The 18,545-nt window shown below is 62.2% G+C and overlaps 1 protein-coding gene across 1 annotated transcript in view; it reads right to left on the bottom strand.

Annotated features, from left to right (window-relative positions):
• LPCAT1 (lysophosphatidylcholine acyltransferase 1) overlaps positions 1 to 18,468 on the bottom strand; it is a 53,001-nt gene extending 34,533 nt beyond the window's left edge. The window contains exons 1-2 of the mRNA XM_012664886.1: positions 18,334 to 18,468; positions 5,725 to 5,867 (exon numbers count right to left, since the gene is read on the bottom strand). Of these exons, the coding sequence (XP_012520340.1) occupies positions 5,725 to 5,867; positions 18,334 to 18,468 (278 nt within the window). The remainder of the gene's footprint in view (positions 1 to 5,724; positions 5,868 to 18,333) is intronic.
• Positions 18,469 to 18,545: the final 77 nt, after the last annotated feature.

Here is an 18,545-nt window from a genome sequence, read left to right as displayed (position 1 = left end):
TCGGGGTGGCCCTGGGGACGGAGGATGACAGGCTGCTGAGCCTTCGTCCACAGAATAGGGTCCACCCTGGCCAAGAGCTGAGTCTTACTCAGCCGCTGGGTCAGGCAGGTGACCCGCCTGGGTAAACTCCCTGCACAGAGGAACAGGAGTCTAAAACCTTACGGCGTGGTTTTCCCGAGGGACTGACACCCATCTGCGCGGTGGCTGACCCGGAGCTGCGTGGAAAAGACCTTTGTTTACGGGGACGATGAACAATCACCGCGCAGGTCACACCTGGAGACACTGGGGCCACGCCGCGACGCTCTGCTTCTGGGGCCAGGTGTGACGACACAGGTGTGCACTTTTCTCTGTTTCACAATAACAGATGCACAAAGAAGATAAAAGCCAAAAGACGGCAACTGGTGCCTGAGGAGGGAGAAAACGAGGCCTGGCCGCGTGGGAGCAGGAGCCGGTCCCGGAGGCAGGTTCAGGGCAGGAGGGAGCAGAGAGCTGGGGAAAGGGAGGCTGGAGCCGCAGTCCTGCTCTCAGGGGGACGCCGCAGCCCTCAGCGGAGGTTGGTGCCTGCAGAAACGTGCGGGGCGGGGACAGCATGCGCCTGACTCAGCTCTTCTCTGAGGACCTGCAGGGATTCTGCACCCGTGGGGAAGGGCCAGACTGGGGGTGGGGCCGCAGGGGAAAGCTCTGCTCCCTCTGGGGGGCCCAGCACCCGCTCGCCCCAGGCAAAGGCAGCCGGCGACAAGCCCAGGCCCGAGTCTGGGGCAGCCTTGTTTCTAGGGAAAGAGAATCGGAGAAAGACCCTCCACCAGGAGCAGAGACCTCGCCAGCTCCCCGGAGACCCCGCCCCATCCTACGCTCCCCATGCAGACACCGAGGATCCCGGATGTGCGAGCAGAAGCAGCCGTGTGGTGCGGGAGCAGACTGACCCCGAGGGACAGCGTGGGGACTGGAGGGGGTTAAGGAACCCGCCGCTCTCAGCGGTGTCTCACTGAGGTGCTCTGCGGAGGGTCAGGGAACAAGACGACACGCTTGGAAACCCAACATCTCATTGCAGAGACGATCACCCGCTAGCGGGGCCGGACGGCGGGAAGAAATCTGCCAGAACACGCGGGAAGAAGAGGGGAGACCCACAGGGGACCCGAAGAAAACGGTCTCCTGGAGTCGAAGAAAGACGTGGCCCCTCAGCGCCATGTGAAGGAGTGAGCAGAACTAATGTTTCAAAAAAAACTCATTCTTGGAAGTTTCCTTTGAGAATTCTTTAAGTCTCCTCATTCTTCAGGAAAAGAGAACATTTCCAAACCCTCCCGGAGCGGGGACGCAGGCCACGCCAGCATCGAGCCCGCGGGGGCCGGGCGGCCATGGGACGACGTCCTCGAAGCCCTGAGGACACCGGATTTTGGACTGCGGTTCGAGACCCGTCGCCAGCCGTCCACTGCGAGGGGGGCACAGGGACATTTTCAGGTGCGAAACGAGTCCGAGTTCCTCTCACACATCCTCCTTCTAGAAGAACTCGATACTCCAGAAAATCTTCAATGCAGAAAGGGGGAGCAAGGAGGAAGAGGCCGCAGGCGGGGGCACCGCGGGGAGCAGCGCGGGAGGCAGCGGCAACGGGGCTGGCGGGCCCGGGAGGAGGCGCGGCCCAGCGGCAGCCGCGCACCCGTGAGGCTGCAGCGTTTGGAGGCTGTGCCGTGGGCTTGCTTTTATTTCTGCAATGAGCAAGGGAAGGGTATACTGAAATTCTATTTAAAAAGTACAGGGAGCACAGCCCAAACTCACACAAGCTGACGTGTGCGCTGCTCTGAGAAACCGCAGGGCGCAGGGAAGGAGCGGCCCTGCCTGGGACGTGGCGCGGAGCGTCCTCCCTGAGCACGGGGCTGGGGCACCGGCCACGGGCGGAGAAAGGACCCTCTCGTCCCACCGTCCCGTGCCTGTGGCTGGGTCTGCCCGCCACGGCAGACCAGAGCGCAAGCTCACTGCTCAGGGTTATGGAGGCAACAGCAGAAACTGAAAACCAACCCAGACACCGCGGCGCGGGCCGGGAAGGGGAGGGTCCAGACTTGAGTCCCGCAGCGGCTGTTCTCCACCGCTCAGTTTTACTCTGACCGCGTGCACACGCTACTCTGATAAAAGTAAAACAGGTGCAAGGAAAATCCGTGTGCCCCAGTGTGCACCGAGCACCTCCTCCTGCCAGGCAGAGGGAGATCCCTGCCTGCCTGCAGCTCACCTTCTAGTGGCAGAAACAACTACGAAAGTAAGTGAAATGTGGACCAGGTTAGCAGGAGGCAGCATCCACGAACAGATAAAAATGAGAAGCGGGTGGAGTAAGGAGGGCCTGGTACAGCAGGGAGAAGCAGCCGGGCCGGGCTGGGGCAGGAGCAGGGAGTGGACACAGCCGTGCAAAGGCCCCAGGGCAACGGCACTCGAGTGAGGAGGCCACGTGGCTGGAGTCCAGGGAGGGATGGCAGATCAGGGACTCTGTCGGGGCTGTAAGGGCACAACTTCTATCCTGGTGATGAGAACAAGGGAGCTGCTCAGGGCTGAGGGCAGGGAGGGCTGTACCCTGACTCCTGTCTGTCGGGGTCCCTGTGGCTGCTGGTGCAGAGGGGGCAGCAGGCCAGAGGCACTTCCAGGACCCAGGGGGGCCAGGGAGGAGGGTTACATTCCCGGTGTGGTCTACACGTGGACACGACGTGTCCTGCGGGTGTGGCTGGAAGGCACTGGGGGCGCCGTGACTCCCAGGGCCAGGCCCAGGCCACACGGGGTGACAGAGTCCCCGTCAGCAGAGACGGGAGGCTGCGGCTAGAACAAGTGGAGAGGGATCCTGGGGGCTCCGTCCCGGACATGCTGAGTCTGAGATCGTCTGCAGACAGCCAGGGCCTCGGACGGGGGCTGGAGGAGAGGCTGGGGCGGACGCGGAGGTCTGGCAGTCGCTGGCGTAGAGACGGGTGTCAGGGTGAGCCGAGAGCACCAGGAGAGAACCGACGGAGGAAGGGCGAGACCCGGTGAGCGAGACTGAGAGGGGCCGCCAGGAGGGGAGGGGGCTGCGGGGGAGGGGAGTCCAAGGAGCCCGAAGACAGGCGGCCAGGAGGAGGAAGCAGCAGCACCCAGCACTGCTGGCCAAACAGCCCGAGCCTGACTCTGAACCTGAACCCCGAACCCTGGGCAGGGCTGCCAGGCCCCTCGACAGGCCCGTGTGTGCGGGAGCAGGGCCGAGGAGCCCTGACCGTTAAGAGAGACCCTGACCTGGGCGTTTCAAACGGTTCTGCTGAGAAGGGTGCCAGCACGGGGAGGCAGCCGGCCCTGGGGGAGACACGGCCGCAGCGTGCAACCAGACCGCGGCGCGGCACCGACCAGAGAGGAGGGTCCTGGGATGGCAGGCGGGAAGGCCGAGCCGGGCTGCAGAGCCCGGGCGAGTGTGAGCTGCAGCTCCCAGGGCAGTCCCAGGCTGAAAGCGGAGAAAACAGTCTGAAGTCCCCACCGCAGCCGACCTTCACGGGGCACCTGGAGTCATCACGGGGACAGACTCCGCAAGGCTGGAAACGGAGTCCCCACACACGCACTCGGGAAAGCGGTACCCGCCTGAGCCGTCCGGTCCGCCGAGGGGCTGCCCCCAGACCCCACCACCTGTGCCCGGCCCTGCTCGGGACTCAGTCGGGGCAGAGGGTCAGCCCGCGCGGTGGGCCCTGTGGAAAGGCCACGGGTTTGCACTTTGCGTTTCGAAAGGATCTTGGAACGAGTGCCTTTTCTGAAACTGTGTCATTCTTTCACCGAAAGCCCGAGATTTTATTTTAGGAAGGTCTGAGTGACACCCACTTACATCCAGCAAAAGTCCCCTTTCATCCGGCGTCGGTCACTCAAACCGCACAGCGTGCTCGACGCGAACAACTCAGGTCCCTAACTGTGCGATTATCACTCGGCAAACGCTGCTCCGGGTCCCTTATCTCAAAACCTCCTTTTCCTGCTCCCGTGTCCCTAACCGGGCGCTGTTATTTCTGTTTCCAACTGAGGATCAGGGTTGGGCGTTTGCTGTTTCTTCTGTTTCCCTTCGAGCGCCCGGCCCAGGACTGGGGGGAAGCAGGTTTTCCACAAACGCTGCTCAATGGTGACGCCAGGGCTGCGGGGGTGGGAATTCACTGGCCTGTGGCGTGTGCCGCTCAGGTACACACAAGCAGGCTCACGCTTGCACAGACACACATGCGTTCTCATATACACACACACGTGCATATACATGTACACACAGGTACTCACATGTATACACATACTCTCATGTATACACATAATACATACACATACATGCAAATGCACATTCACATATATGCACACATCAACACCCACACATGTGCACATGTGTACATACTATACATACCCATACATATACACACATGTATACTCCCCACACACGTATATTCCCATATGTATGCACACTTTCTCCTATAAATACACACATACACATACACTCAGACACAGGCATGCATACACATGTACTCTCAGATACTCTCATACACATGCACACGATACACTTATACACATACACACACTCTCACACATACACCCATACCATATCTCACACATGTAAGCGTACACACACCCCTTCATTCACATACATGTAGTCCCACATGCACACTCATGCATGTAACCCATACACGTATGCACACACAGAATGATACACAGTCTCCACAGTCCCTGACGCTCAAAGCTCTCATGAAACTGAGGCCATGAGAAATCCTGATGTTTCACTGCCATGGACACGTCATGTACACGTAACAGCTTCTTTGAGAGGGGCTGTCGGAATGGAAGTCGCCGTGGCCACCTGTCACCCGCGGAGCCCAGGACCTGACTCCGACACAAGAAAAGCCGCCGGGGCTCAGCACAGAGACAACAGCCCGACGCGTCCGTTTTGCGAAGCCGGGGCCTGCGCCTGGAGGACTCCCACGTCACGGGGAGAGTGGAGCGGAAGACGGGAGAGCCGGGGAAGCTTCACGCACCGTCTCTGCGACAACCCAGTGTTCACGCAGGTCTCCAGCGTGCAGCCCAGGGGGCGGGGCTGGGATCGCTGCCCAGAGCTTCCGCTCTGCCGGCCCGGCCAGCAACAGGGCTCTGAGGCCAAATCACTGGACCTTCGCGGCGCGGCAACCTGTTCGCTCAGCCCGCGTTGGCCAAAACCAGGTCGGCAGGCGCCCCCCAGGGGCCGTTCCTATCAGGGCGCCGCCCCTCCCGCTCACAGCACCCGCAAGGTCCAGGCACCCGCGTGGGGGTCGCTGGGGCGGGGCCTCCCCCGCAGAGGCCGGCACCACCGCGGTGCCCAGTGTGCACAGTGTGAGGGCCGTCCGTGCACGGCCTGGGCTGGGAGAGCACCGCTGGCAGAGCCAGAGCTGAGGGCTCGGGGGGGAGGCCACTGCGCCAGGCCCAGGGGGTTTGGACTTTAGCCTACAAGGAGCCAAGGAATGTTCTGGAGCAGAGGGCCACAGGCGGTCTCTGCGCGCGGGATGCTGACACAGCGCCACGCGGCAGGCCGGGCCTGGGAGGGAGCCTCGGAGCAGGACGGCCGGCACGGCCAGGCGGCCAGTTTTAGGGGAGGTGGCCGGGGACAGCGGTGCCCCGCGGGACGCTGGGCTCGGACGGGAAGGTGGACAGGCCCCAGGCGTACGGACAGGGCCACGCGCGGGAGTGGATCCATGGCTGCCGGTGGCGGGACGCCGACCCTGAGCCCCAGTGTGAGCGACTCACCTTCGCCACGAGGCCAGGGGCTGCTCGGGCTCCTTCTCGGCAGATCCCAGTGACGCGGCGAGCGCCAAGGGCCAGGCCAGCAGCATCATGAGGACCGCCAGGAGCAGCCGCACGGGGAAGAGCGTCAGTGTCATCACGGCCACCTGCGAGGACAGAGGGACGTCAGCGGGGCACGTGGCCGGGACGCCGCTCGGTTCCACGCCGGGCGTCCCTGTCCGCACCTCTTGGGGAGGTCAGTGGCGCGGTGGCGGGGAGGAGCCGCAGCCACGCGGCCGACCAGCATCCTGCCCACCCAGAGCCACCGAGGGTGGCTGGAAGCGGCACCCAGCCCCGGCCGCAAACTCGAGGGTGCCCCGCCCTGGGACGCAGAGCCTCACCCAGCACAGACTTCCCTGGAACCCTTCAGGCCGACACAAGGGAGCTTACGCGGCCCGAAGCAGCCGCCTGTGACGCCGGGCGCTGGCTGGTCTGGAGTGTCCAAGGCTGGACCTTGGACCACAGAGAAGACAGGAAACGAAGGTGGGACCGACCGCCCCGGGGAAGACCCAGGCAGGAGAACGGGCTCGGAGGGCCTCGTGCCTAGGACAACGGGGAGCTTGCGCCAGGCCCGCGCCAAGGCTGCAAGACCAGACACGCGCACAGTCCCAGGTGGGAGGTCCCAGGTGGGAGGTCCTGGGTCGGGTGGTCTGTGGAGGGTGCGTGGGGGCTCCGTGGGGGGGGGATGCTCGGGTGAGGGCGGCAGCCAGGGCACGCGGGGGCCAGGACGGACCCCTGGGGAGGAGACCACGGAAGTGGGAGCGTCCCAGGGCAGGGACGCGGCAGCCAAACGCAAGTGCTGCGGTGCGAGTTCTGCGTGGGGGAGCCAGGAAAGGCAGAAGACGCGTAGACGGCAGGTTGGTGGACCGAGCCCGCCGTCCCCCTTTCTGTGGCCCGCAGGGAGTGGTCCCCGCTCCACTCCCTCGGTTCTCTGAGGGTTCTCTCGGGGTCTCCACTGAGAACAGCACGGCCCAGTAGACACACAATGTCAATGCAGAAATACGTAAAATGTAAACGTAGAAACACAAGTAATTGCAACTTTTCCAGTAGCCACACTGAAAGAAATACACAGCTGACAATATTTAATTGAATACGCAGTCTATTTTGCCGATATCTGTGATACCATTTGGCATGTACTCAACATAAAACCAACGAGATATTTTACTCTTTCCTGACGTCTGGGCCACGCAGTGTGTATCTTACACGTACAGCACACGCCAGCCACACTCCGTGCGTCTGAAGTGCTCAGCAGTCCCGTCTGGCCGGCAGTTGCCTGTCGGACGCCGCGGCTCTGGCACTGCTCAGTTTCCCAGCGGGGGTCTCTGGCGTGTCCCCCTCTGTCAGGGGCTGCTCTCATCGCCACGGGACCTCCCGACCCCGCGTGGGGGTCACTCGAGAGCAATGTTAACGGACGTGTTTCCCACTGGCCGACGTCTGCTACCGGGTGTCAGTGAATGTTCTTCCCGGCGAGGAAACACCTTCCCAGGCCTCGTTCTCGAGTTCTGTTTTGCTTTCAATCACCACTGGGTGCCGAATTGCGTCCCACACCTGTCCTGCCTCTGGGATAATGACGTGCTTGTTCTCGATCGGCGAATGGGCTGCGCTGCGTTCGCAGTTTTCCTGATGCTGAACGCTGGCTTTCGGGGCTGTGAGGCCACCAGTCCCGAACTTCTCCTTGGCGAGGATCGCCAGCTTGCTGGCCGACGTGTTGGACGGCTCATCCCCATCTTAGCAAGACTCGCCGGAACCTCCCGGCGGCTTCTTCCTGCGGTCGCCACGATGCACCACCCGCGAGCACCTCTGCCTGCCGGCGGCTTCCCGCTGCATTCCGGTGTCTCCGGCGCTACATGCACCTGGATTTTCTATTTCTTCCTGGGTTAAGTTCAGCGTTTTTGTCAAGAAGGAAACATTTTCTAGAAGCAGCCACAGATTCTTCCCTCCCTCCCACCCTTCTCCTCGGGTCCGAGTGACGTCGCCCGTCCCATTCTCCCAGAACTTACACCAGGGTGACCTGCGGACGCACCCGACACCGTCCGTGCCGGCGACACGCCAGCCTGTGTGACCAGACGCTGTTCCGTGTCACCGATCTGCTCACACGCCAGCTAGGAGCTGTTCATTCTCACGTGACCTTTTAACCAAACGAGTTCTGGCTCCTGCACGTTTCCTCTCTTCTTTTTTGAATTTACTGTAATGTTCTTTTTTAACTTTTTTCTTTGTGACTTCTTGAGGCGAAAGCCTGTGTCCTTTCAGAAAGACCTCATTTCCCAGCCTTCCCACTGAGGACACACAGCTCCTCTCGGCCGCTTCAACGTAACCACACAAACGTCAGAGGGAGCCTTTCCTCTACTTTTGAAACTTGTCTTAAACATGGTGTCCTCTCCCATCCCATGTTACCGTGTCACCAGGAGTTGCAGAAAGCAGCCTGAGAACGACGCACCTTCCTTCTTCCCTCCGCCTCGCGGCCGCCCCCGCTATCCCGGGCTCTGCCGGGGACGCACTGTTCCTGGGGCTCAGGGCACTGGCTTTGCTGTGAGCGTCGACGGCGGCCATCTCGTCCCAGTCTGCAGAGGAATTAAGGGGCTGGATGGGTTTATTTCTCATTCCCATGGATTGTTCTTAGCGCCTGGCACTGCACTGGCGGACACCGGACGGGTGCCCAAGAGCAGGAGTCGCAGCAAGCTCGTTGCACGGGGAAGGCGGGCGCTCGTGGATGTGCTTCCCCACCACACGCCTGCTCTGCGGCCACGGCCGTTTCCACCACAAATAATGGAGCAAAATAGCAGCATCCCGCGGTGTTCCGAAAATAGCACCTGCCGGCCAGGCCGCCCACCGGGAAAGAGGCTCTGAGCAGCTGGGGGGACCCCCACCTCTCCCCGTTCCCAGACAGCAGGGGAGGCGCCTGTCAGTAACCAGGCGAGCTGTTTTGTGCACCTCGTTTAGACCGGATGCCACACCCGAGAGCCGGAACTACCGCTGACGCCCGGGCAGCGTGCGGCCACCATGGCGGCGTCCCGGGAGAGCCACTTACAGACGGGTCGTCCCTAAGGGCCACTCTCCCTTGACGCAGGCAGGAGAAGAAAGAGACGTCTCACTGTATTTTGCTTTTTCCTTTTAAAGAAAAAACGAATTTACAGAGCACAGTGATCCCCACAGGTGCCCGGCCTCTGAGCGCTGTCACCAGAAACCCCGCCCGCCAGAGGCCTTGCGCCGGGGCTGAGACAGCCTCGACGGCGTCGCCCGAGTCCCGCACCGCACAGACACCCGCCGGGCACACCAGCCCCAGAACCCGACTCCTTCTGTTTCCCCGATCACCAATAACCTCATCGCACATAAACTACCCTCTGATCCAAATCAAATGCCCCACTCAAATGGGGAGCAGTCATTTTCATCTTCGCAATTAATTCCAGCCAAAACGCTGAAAGCAAAAATGAAACAAAAAACTGTATCACAGACCGCTGCTGTCAGCCTCGTCCTCGCAACACACGCAGCTGCTCTTCCCTCTGCGCCCAGCCGTGGCCCACGCCCAGCGCCATGGATCCGGAGGCCACGGCCAGGGCAGGCGGGAAGGGCCCCGGGACGGCCCACACGCAGGGGGCGGCTTCAGCGGGAGAACGTCATGTTTACTGGGCATTCGTACTTCGCCCATTTATACAAACGTTGTGCCCAGACTCACAGTGGGCTCGCCTGTCATTTCCCCACTGACCTGGCTGCGACCGTCTGCGTGACCTCAGACGTCAGCCACAGCCCGCTCCGCGGCCGCCTGCGCGACGGCAGGGCGACCCGCGCCTCCCCGCACACAGCCTCCCTCCGGAGCCCGGGCTCGCCGCTGTACGTGAGCTGTTTCTTCTTAGCGCTCCCACTCACGTCTAAAATTAAATATGGCTCTTCTAAAACGGGGCTACTTCTTCTTTCAAACCCTCAACCACCCAACTCATTGCTGTTGTCCTACTCACGGCCCTGACCCGAAGTCTGAGCCACATCACCCAACCTGGAGGCTTCCTGTCTGGAAGACGAGCGTCTTTTAGGGGTTCGCTCAGACCCATGGCTCCGCCCTGCAGCCTGCCGCAGAGCGACCTGCCCAACCTCTGTGTTTACTGCTTTCAACACGCCCCGGTTCGGGGGAGTCTTTCGAGGCTGTGCAGCCCCTTACGGGACTGAAGCCACCCTGGGCCACGGCAACCCTGAACCGTGGAATGTTACCCCAAGACGACAAGAACATTCCCCTCCCGGGGGCCACACGAGCCCCAGAGCCTCACAGACGGGGCCTCCTGGAGCGGGAGGAGGGGATGGGTCAGGTGCCAGGTGAAGCGCCAGGACGGTCTCTGACGGGCGGGGTGCTTTGACCCTGCTGCACAACAGAGAAGGGGAGTAAACGAAGGGGGCTGTGGGGTCAGCAGGGTTGAGAGGGCAGAAGCAGGCAGGGCGCTGGCTCACTCTGCCGTGGGGATCCCACCCGGATTCCTGTCTTGCCCACAGAGCTGCTTCCAGCAGACAGGGTCAGAGAACTGCAGGAGATCTGCACGTGTGGGGTGGGAACCGAGCCCCTCCCCACCCGCCAGCCTGTGGCCCGGCCTCGTGGGCGGCACAGCGAGGCTTGTATCTACCCCTTCCCAGGTGGCCGACGCCGCCTGCCCCTGGGTGAACAAAACCCAGCAAGCTAGGCCCGTCACTCAGGCTGTGTCGTGTTGTGGAAGCACCCCAGGCCCTGCGGCTCGGAGCCGAGCCCAGTTTCCCGCTCTCCGTGTGTGTCCCTGGGGCACCAGGTCCCGCCAAGGCCAGGCGTGGAGGCTCCACCTCGGTGTCACGCAGGAAGACGGCAGGTGGCAGTGGCCACGCCATGCCTGGCGTCCTGCTCACTCGCCAGCAGAGCGAGCCACGCGGCTGCCCACGAGTGCCCTGCTGAGCTCCGTTGCTTGGGGACGGGAGTCCCAGGAGCGCCAGGACGGCCGCACTCCGCACAGTCCGCGCGGGGGGGCCTCGACGCTCGGGGTTGACTCAGGAGGAGATGGAGCCGCCAGGCGGGCGGACAGAGCGAGCGCCACAGCCAACGGGGCCGGAGAGCAAGACACCGTCTCACTTCCTGCCGCCTCGGCACCAGGGCCAACACCCCCAGTGGGGTCGAGGGTCCCGGACCCCCCGAACTCTGGGTCAAGGACTCTGCAGTCACTGGAGAAGACACAGCGCAGTGCCGGCAAACCCTGGCCCGCACGTCGGTGCTGGAAACTGAATGGAGAGGTGCGTGGTGGGAAGTAGGGTCACTCACTCACCCGGCAGCCGTCTCCGTGAGCACCTGAGGGTCCAGGCACTGCCCCGGACACGGGGATGCGGCCAGAACGAGAAAGACCCGGGACCCGCATTGCCGCCCGGCCCAGACCCCGTGGGCAGAGCCGGTGGGAGGACAGCACAGGCAGGTGTCCGGGTGTGGTGCCCGCAGGGAGTGTGAGGGGCCCAGGCGGGCTGCGGGCTCCCGCCAGGAAAGGCCTCCGCATTCCTGGTGGGATTTAAGCAGAGACCGAAGGAACGAGGGGAGCGGGGCTGGGGCTGCTGACGCCTGAGGGGGGAGTCCTGTGCGCAGGAACCGCAGGTGCAAAGGCCCCGCAGCAGCGGCGAAGGCCCAGGCAGGGTAGCCACGCGAGGGTGCCCACAGCAGAGGCCCCGGTCCCCCATGGGCAGAGGGCACACGCAGAGCCGACCCCCGTCCCAGGCTGGCCTCCGGGTCCTGCCCGCACGCTTGCCGGGGCTCTCCTGGCGCCTCCTCCTAACCCGCAGATCTGTACAAATCTCCTTTCCCCAGAGGTTTTGGGAGCCCCCGCAGCTCTGTCCCTATGGTCCCCACGACTCTGACCTGCACCCGCAGCCCCGATGCGAAATTCCGCAGCAGTCCACATCGCCCTTCCTCCCACCCGGTCACCCCGTGGGCACAGCGCCGCAGGCCTGCCCCTCACGGGCGCTCGCGGGAACAGACGAGGGACGGAGCAGAACCCCCAAAGCGCAGGTGTCCGGGCCGGACTCGCCTCACCCCGGGAACGGCCTAGATCCCGGAGCAGACACGGGCGTCGGATCCCCCTGAAGCCGCAGCAACCTGGCCGCACCTGACCTGACCGGGCTGCTCACAGGCGGGGAGGACGCCCTGTAATCGCGTTTCCGCGGAAGGGAGCTCGCCGCACTGAGCCCCACGGGCAGGGGAGACGCTCAGAGGGGAACCCCCAACTGGACCCTCGCCCACGTCCCAGCACCTGTGCCTCCCGGGGCCCGAGGCAGCGCCATGCCCACCCGGCTCAGGCCCTGCGGCCCAAGGAAACGCCTTATCTCCTGGCCCCTCTGCCTCGGAGCGGAAGAATCCTGAAATTCAGGACCTGTGGCATTCCCAGCTGCTTCCACTGGCGGGCAAACACCTGCAGGAAGGTGGCAGGGCTCGGGGCTAGAGCATCCCAGGTCCCCTGCCCCGGGCGTGTCCTGGGCTCCCAGCTTTGGGGAGCCCCCAAGCACATCCCAGGTCATCGGGCCCCTCCAGCTGCAGGCAGCCCCCTGGCCTGTCCCACACCCCACCCCATGCAGATACAGGGGTCACCCCCAGAACACCCCGACCCAACCCACCTGCAACTAAAGGAGCCCCTCCCTCCCCGACCCTGAGTCCACACCACCATCTGTGGGGAGGCCCCAAGGGCTTCTGGCTCTGCCCCCAGCTGTGGGAGTCCCCCTAGGACATCCTGCTCCCCCGGCTGCAGGGACAGGGTGGGAGGGCATGTTGGGGGCAGGGCAGCCAGCTTGGGGGGCAGGAGACAGAAATGGCCCAACCGCTCTGGGGCGAGGGAGAGGCGGGCTCCCGACTTCGGGTGGACTTGGCCACTGGCTGTGGGCACTGGGTGCTCTCGGAGCCGCTGACCAGCAGGACAAAGACAGCCTGGTGTGGAGGGGACGGGACAGGTCCGGTTTGGGATGTGCTGAGCTTCTGGACAGATGGGACCCCGAGGCGATGTCACAGTGACAATTTGCACAGCACAAAGTGACCAACCCCCTCCCTATCGGTGAGAAAGGCGCTGCTACGAACAGGTGCATTCTGTGCCTTGCCTTGTACTCGGGGACAGTCACCCCCTCCTGGGGACAGTGGCCAGGGAGAGCACATGGGTTTGACTATAAAAGACGACCCCCTCCCCTGGGTGGGCATTCGGTGCCTGATCCGAACTGCGCCCAACCCACGGGCATCCTGCTGTCTCCGAGGCACCAAGGTCACCTCCGCGCTCCGGCCGGGTACGAGCCTCCTGGGCCTTGGGGTGCTACCCGAGACAGCTCTGCCCAGCTTCGTGTCTGCCCTAAGGGTTCGAGATATTTAAAATCGTAAGAGGTTTTGTTTCACTTTGTAAAAAGGCTTGCATGTGGCAAATAACTTTTTAGGAAAAATAACTCACTCATTTGGCTCTCAGAAGGACATGTGACTTTCAGGGGTAAAGTCCAGGTCTGGGAAAGGACATCACACCCAGGCACCAGCCCCCCACCCTGCGGCATGTCCCCATGTCCCCCCGCATGGCACAAGGTGGGGCCACGGCCAGGCCTCCCCCAGATGGTCCCTGGAAGCAACTTGGGGCCACCAAATACCACGGAGAGAGGGCCGCTGAGGTGAGGGAAGTCGGAGCAGACACAGCGAGTGTAAGAACAGCGCTTACATTTAAAACATCTGAGCTCCCGAAGCTGGAACGTGGCTGAAAAAGCTAAGAAACGCCTTAATTATTTTCATTACAGTAAAAAGAAGCACCAAGGGTTGCGCAGTAACTTAGGTTTTAGCAGGACAAACACCGGTCACATTATAAAATAACGTTACTTCCAAACAAGCCTAGCACTGTGCTTTTCCCTCCGGGCTCATTTTCAAAACATGAATAATTCACAACTAGATTATAGGCTTATGGAGTGACAGAAACATCAGAAACGCTGACTTGGGGATGGTGAGGGGCCTCCGCACCACAGAAGACCCACGAGAACTGGGTGGGGGGCGGTCGCTGTCTCTGGCCACTCTGGGGACAGTAGCGTGGGGACACTTTTGTCCTGGGGTGTGTCTGGGTCAAGGGCCTGGAAACAGGAAAACGAAGGAGAAGCTGCCGGAAGCTCTTCCCAGGGTCTGTGAGTCAGGCGGGGCCAGGACTCGGCTTGGTGAGACACAGGACTCCGGAGTCTCACGTGGACTCTCCCAGACAGATACGCCCAAGCATAAGCCCAGGGCACCTTCGCAGACGCAAGCCGGGCAAGGGCGTGGCACCTCCACCGTCCGGGCGCACCCTCCCAGTGCCTGAGGGTGCTCTGCCCGCGTGGAGACAGCGGCGGTGGGCACGGGCCGGATGCCCGGCGAGTGTGGCGGGGTGAGCCCTGCACCTGCTCCCGCGGTGGGCTCCTGAGTGGCCGCTGTCTCGGGCACAGAATCGCTGAATTTTTATATGAGAAACAGATAATGAAATTGCAAAAAATACCCATGTTAGGCAGAAAATATTTAAATGAAAAGGAAGCAGGTGGTGATAAAATTCAGCACAAGGTCAGCATTGACAACTTAAGGTAAACTCTTTCTCATGATAGAACACAGTGCGAGGACATTGAGATGAGCACTTTCAATAATTTAATTCCAAAAACCCAAAGCTAGCTTAAGACATGCTTTGGGCCATAATCACAGGTTTCTGCATAAAACTGATTGTGCTTTGCTCAATCAGTTGTAAAACAAAACACACACACACACTCATGTTAAAAATTCACAATTTCAGGACAGGAGGCTATGAAAAATGAAAAATATAGTCTTTTCCAACCTTGAATCCCCCTTCCCACTTTCCAGAGTTAACCACGACTAAGTTTTACGTGTGCACCCTTGCAGAAATCAGAAAGGACTGAGGAACACTCGGGATTACTCAGAGGAGAAGACCAGGCCCCTGAGGTCCGGGGCTGCTGGTGAGGTCGGGCAGACATGCACCCCGGGCTAGCCTGCACTTCCCAAGGCACCAGGGACGGGACAGCACCTGGCCTCAGCACCCGCATGCTCATCTGCACCACGGCAACGCCACACCTGCCTCCCTCCAGCCTCCCAGGGCTGCACCAACAGTGACCAGGGCAAGGATGCTGGGGAGATGACCCCGGGCCTCTCCTGGGCAACAAATACCAGGATGTCAGAAGGTGGCTGGGGCCGTGGGCATGGTGCCTGCTCCAGGGCCTCCCAGGTGTCTAGAGGGGCCCAGACCCTGTGAAGCCCCACCCTCCTCCATCTCCCCAAGGGACCTGTGCTCCCCTGCAGGTCCTCCACTGGGGCACGATGGCTCCAGGCCCACTCTGGGGTTTGCTGCCCACAATCCCTTGGGGCCACCCCGTATCCCCCCACGCCCGCTGCACGGTGCCGATAAAGAGCTGCTCCTTGTTAAGTCTCACGGTGGAGCATCCAGACACCCGACGGCAGCGCAAGGAACCAGCATCCCTTAGTGTGCACCGGGGTTGGGAGACTGAGCGCCCAGGTCACGTTGCAAACACAGCCACCCGCGAGAGGGGCCGGGGAAGCGTGCAGGGCGTGGGACTCCCTGCTCCAGAATGACTGTGCCTGACGCAGGGCGAGGCAGGGAGAGTGGAGTCCTGCTCTCGACTTTCTTTTTTTTCATCACAACTCAGGCGTTTGGATAAAAACTTGGAGAAAACGATGGCCCACTTTTGGGTGAATTCCAGGCAGGGCCACCGTGCAGGGAGGGGAAGACTCTGTCCCTTGGAAGCAGATCTCATAATCCTCTCTGCGGATTAGCCCGGCTGGGCAGGGTGCTCAGCAGCCGCCCCCGCTGCATGCTAACCAGCAACGTGCCCGAGCACTCGGCTCCCAGGAGCACTGGAAGCAGCTCCGCTTTCCAGGAAGTCCATCCCACTGACCCTGACTCTGAGCTGCGGGGACTTCGGAAACGGGGAAAACGCGTCACGGCTGGGGTGGGTGTGCTCACACCCGCGGGTTCCAGGGGAAGTACCGCAAAACCCTGGGTGACAGAAAACCACCTCATGACTCCAAAACCAACACATTCCCCTGTGACTATGAAGAACTCTGGCTGACATCACCAACACCCAGTGTCTCGCTATGCACAGTTCTGCACTTAAATCTGTGTCCTTGCTCTAGCCAGGGGGTAAAAGATTGTATGTTCACAAAGACGATTCTGACACTTCTCAGATCTTAGCGTGCTGTTTTCTGTCCAAAGAGATGCTTAAGCTCCTCACTAAATCTGTAGCTAAATGACAGATGGACTGGCCGGAGGAGGTGACCCCGCGGGGCGTTAATCCCGAGACACACGGCGGCCCCTCCCAGGCGGTGAATGCTCACAGGTAATGCAGGTGCTCACCGTTTATCTCAGCTTGGAATTTAGGTAGGTGAGTGTTTCAGTCCCTACAGGATCCATTTCTTTCTTTCTTTCTTTCTTTCTTTGGAGAAGCAAGTTTTCTTTGAAAGACAGGCTACTTCACTCTGGGGAAACTTTTGATAATATATTACATAAAAGTAAAAGCTTTGCGAAGCAATGCTTGGTGAAAAGCAAAACATTTCTGCAAAGGGGAACTCTGAGAGCATTTACAAACTCTATCCCTGGCCACACACTGAAAACATCTGAGCAGTAACGTTTTTGTCACAAATATACTTAATTACTCCCACTGCCACGGGCCTGTGGAGTGTGGCAACAAGGTGCAAAGTATCCCTCCCTTTCCAGCAGCCTCCACATCCCCACTAAAGCCAGCATCTCCCCTGCAGGCCCTCCCGAGAGAGGCCTCAGGAAGAATCGCTCCCCCAAGCCCCCAGCCCTGCGACCCCTGCCGGAGAGCATCTGGGAACAGTCCCCGCCCGAGCCCTTGGAGCGGAAAGAGGCCCGGGGCTGGGCATCTCTGGCCTGCACCGACATCTGCACCCAGGCGTGTGAGTCTCTGCCCTGCTTCCTGCCAGGGCAGTGGGCTCAGGCTTTTGGGCAGAACAGACTGGGCCCTGTGGGCCTGTGCTAACCAGAGGCCCAACACTGGCCTCCAGGGACCTCAAGGGAGGAAGGACCCTGGCGTCTCACCCAAGACCTCAGGGAGGGTCAGGGAGGCTGGGAAAGTGCCAGACCAGGGAGTGAGGCTGAGGCAGCCGGAGCCGGGTGGGGACGGGGGACCCGCCTGGGGGTGGGGGCTGGGCAGGGAAAGTCCTCAGGAACCATACAGAGGGGTCAGGACTGCAACCCGGGGTGCCCCTGGAGGAGGGAGCACCCTGACCCCCACGCCGGCAATGGGCGCAGCGCCCAGCAGGTGACGAGTGCTGGTCTGCGTGCAGACGGATGCCGCAGACGGGGCTCCAGGCAGAGCCGGGGGCAGGGGCCAGTGCTGCTCCCACTGAGTCATCCCCACACAGCAGAGACAGGGGACAAGGACCGGGTGCCAGTTTGGGGACAGCCCTGAACGTCACCAGGAGGGATGGCACCCTGGTGTTCCCAATCTGCTCACCCTTCCCTTCCCACGGACGATGACCAAGTCCATCAAGGGCTTTGAGCAAGAGCTTTACAGTTACAAATCCTCGACCCCAAAAGAAGTTCTCTCGCAGCTAGAAATGCGCTCCCATGAACTGGTCGACCGCAGGAGTCCCCAAACTGTTGCTTCTGTGCACAGTTTTGGTGTCCAGAGTGAGGCCCCTTGTCCGAATCTCACAGCACCGCACACACGAAGCAGGGACGTCACCGCTGAGCCAACAGAGCCAGCGATGAGTGTTCCACCGGCGACAAGCCCCATGAAGCCGCAGCGTCGCAAGTGCCGGCGCCGTCTCCCTGCACCCCACACCCACACCCACACCCAGGGCAGCGGACACAGGTCTCCACTCGCCGCTCCCAACCTGGAGTCTCGGCACCAGCGCGCTGTTCCCTCCCGCGGGGACCTCGCCCGTATGGAGTGGAATCTGGTCACAGACTCACCCCGAAGGGCCCATCCCTCAAAGCAGGAAAAACGTTCACGGCCCAGAAAACCAGTCGCAAATAGGTGGAAACCTCCCTGTCCCCAAGGGACCCCCGCCCGCCCCCCGCTGTCCCTGGCACCGACTCGAACCCTCAAGTCCCCACACGCGAGCTCATCAATGACAGAGGCGGCCTCCCGGAGCCCGCCAGCCGCGCGAGGGGAAGCCGGCTCCGCTGGTCCCCGCGGCCTGCGACCGGCGGAGTGCGCCTCGGACGGGCGCGGGCCGGGGCAGCTCCGGCTCCGGTGCGGGGTCGAGACCCAGGTGCGGGGCCGCAGGTGAAGGGTGTGGGGCCGAGTTTGGGGTGTATGGTGGGGGAGGGTCACAGGAAAGGACACTTGGGGCGGGCTCAGGGTGCGTGATCGCGGTGCGGGGATCTGCGGAGAGGAGCTGCGGGCCGGGTCAGGATGCGGGACCGGACAGAGGCGGCGAGGAGCGGGCATCCGGCGCGGGCGGCGGGCCGCGGAGAAGTGTGGGGACCCGGCCGCGGCGGGCTGCGGGGTGGCCGCAGGGAAGGGACCGCTGCTCGCAGGGCCGGCCGGGCCCCCTCCGGCGCCCTCCCCAGCCGCGCATCCCGCCCGGGCCGCGAGCGCCGAGCGCCGGAGCGCACCCACCTGGGCCTTGCGCAGGGCGCTGAGGCGCAGCTCGTGCACGAAGGGGTTCCGCCCCGGGGGCGCCAGCCGCCGAGCGTCGCCGGCCCCTGCGCTGGAGGCGGGGGCGGCCCGGGGACCGCAACCCCGCAGCCTCATGGCCGCGCGGCCCAGCCCAAGGGAGCGGCGGCCGGGCGCGAAGCGGGACGCGGAGCGGAGCCCGGGCCGGGGGCGCG

This window comes from Propithecus coquereli, unplaced genomic scaffold (genome assembly GCF_000956105.1).
Source record: "Propithecus coquereli isolate 6110/MARCELLA unplaced genomic scaffold, Pcoq_1.0 Scaffold935, whole genome shotgun sequence".
Lineage (NCBI taxonomy): Eukaryota > Metazoa > Chordata > Mammalia > Primates > Indriidae > Propithecus > Propithecus coquereli.
Note: the sequence above shows the minus strand (reverse complement) of the source record. Positions and strands in the feature narration are given on the sequence as shown.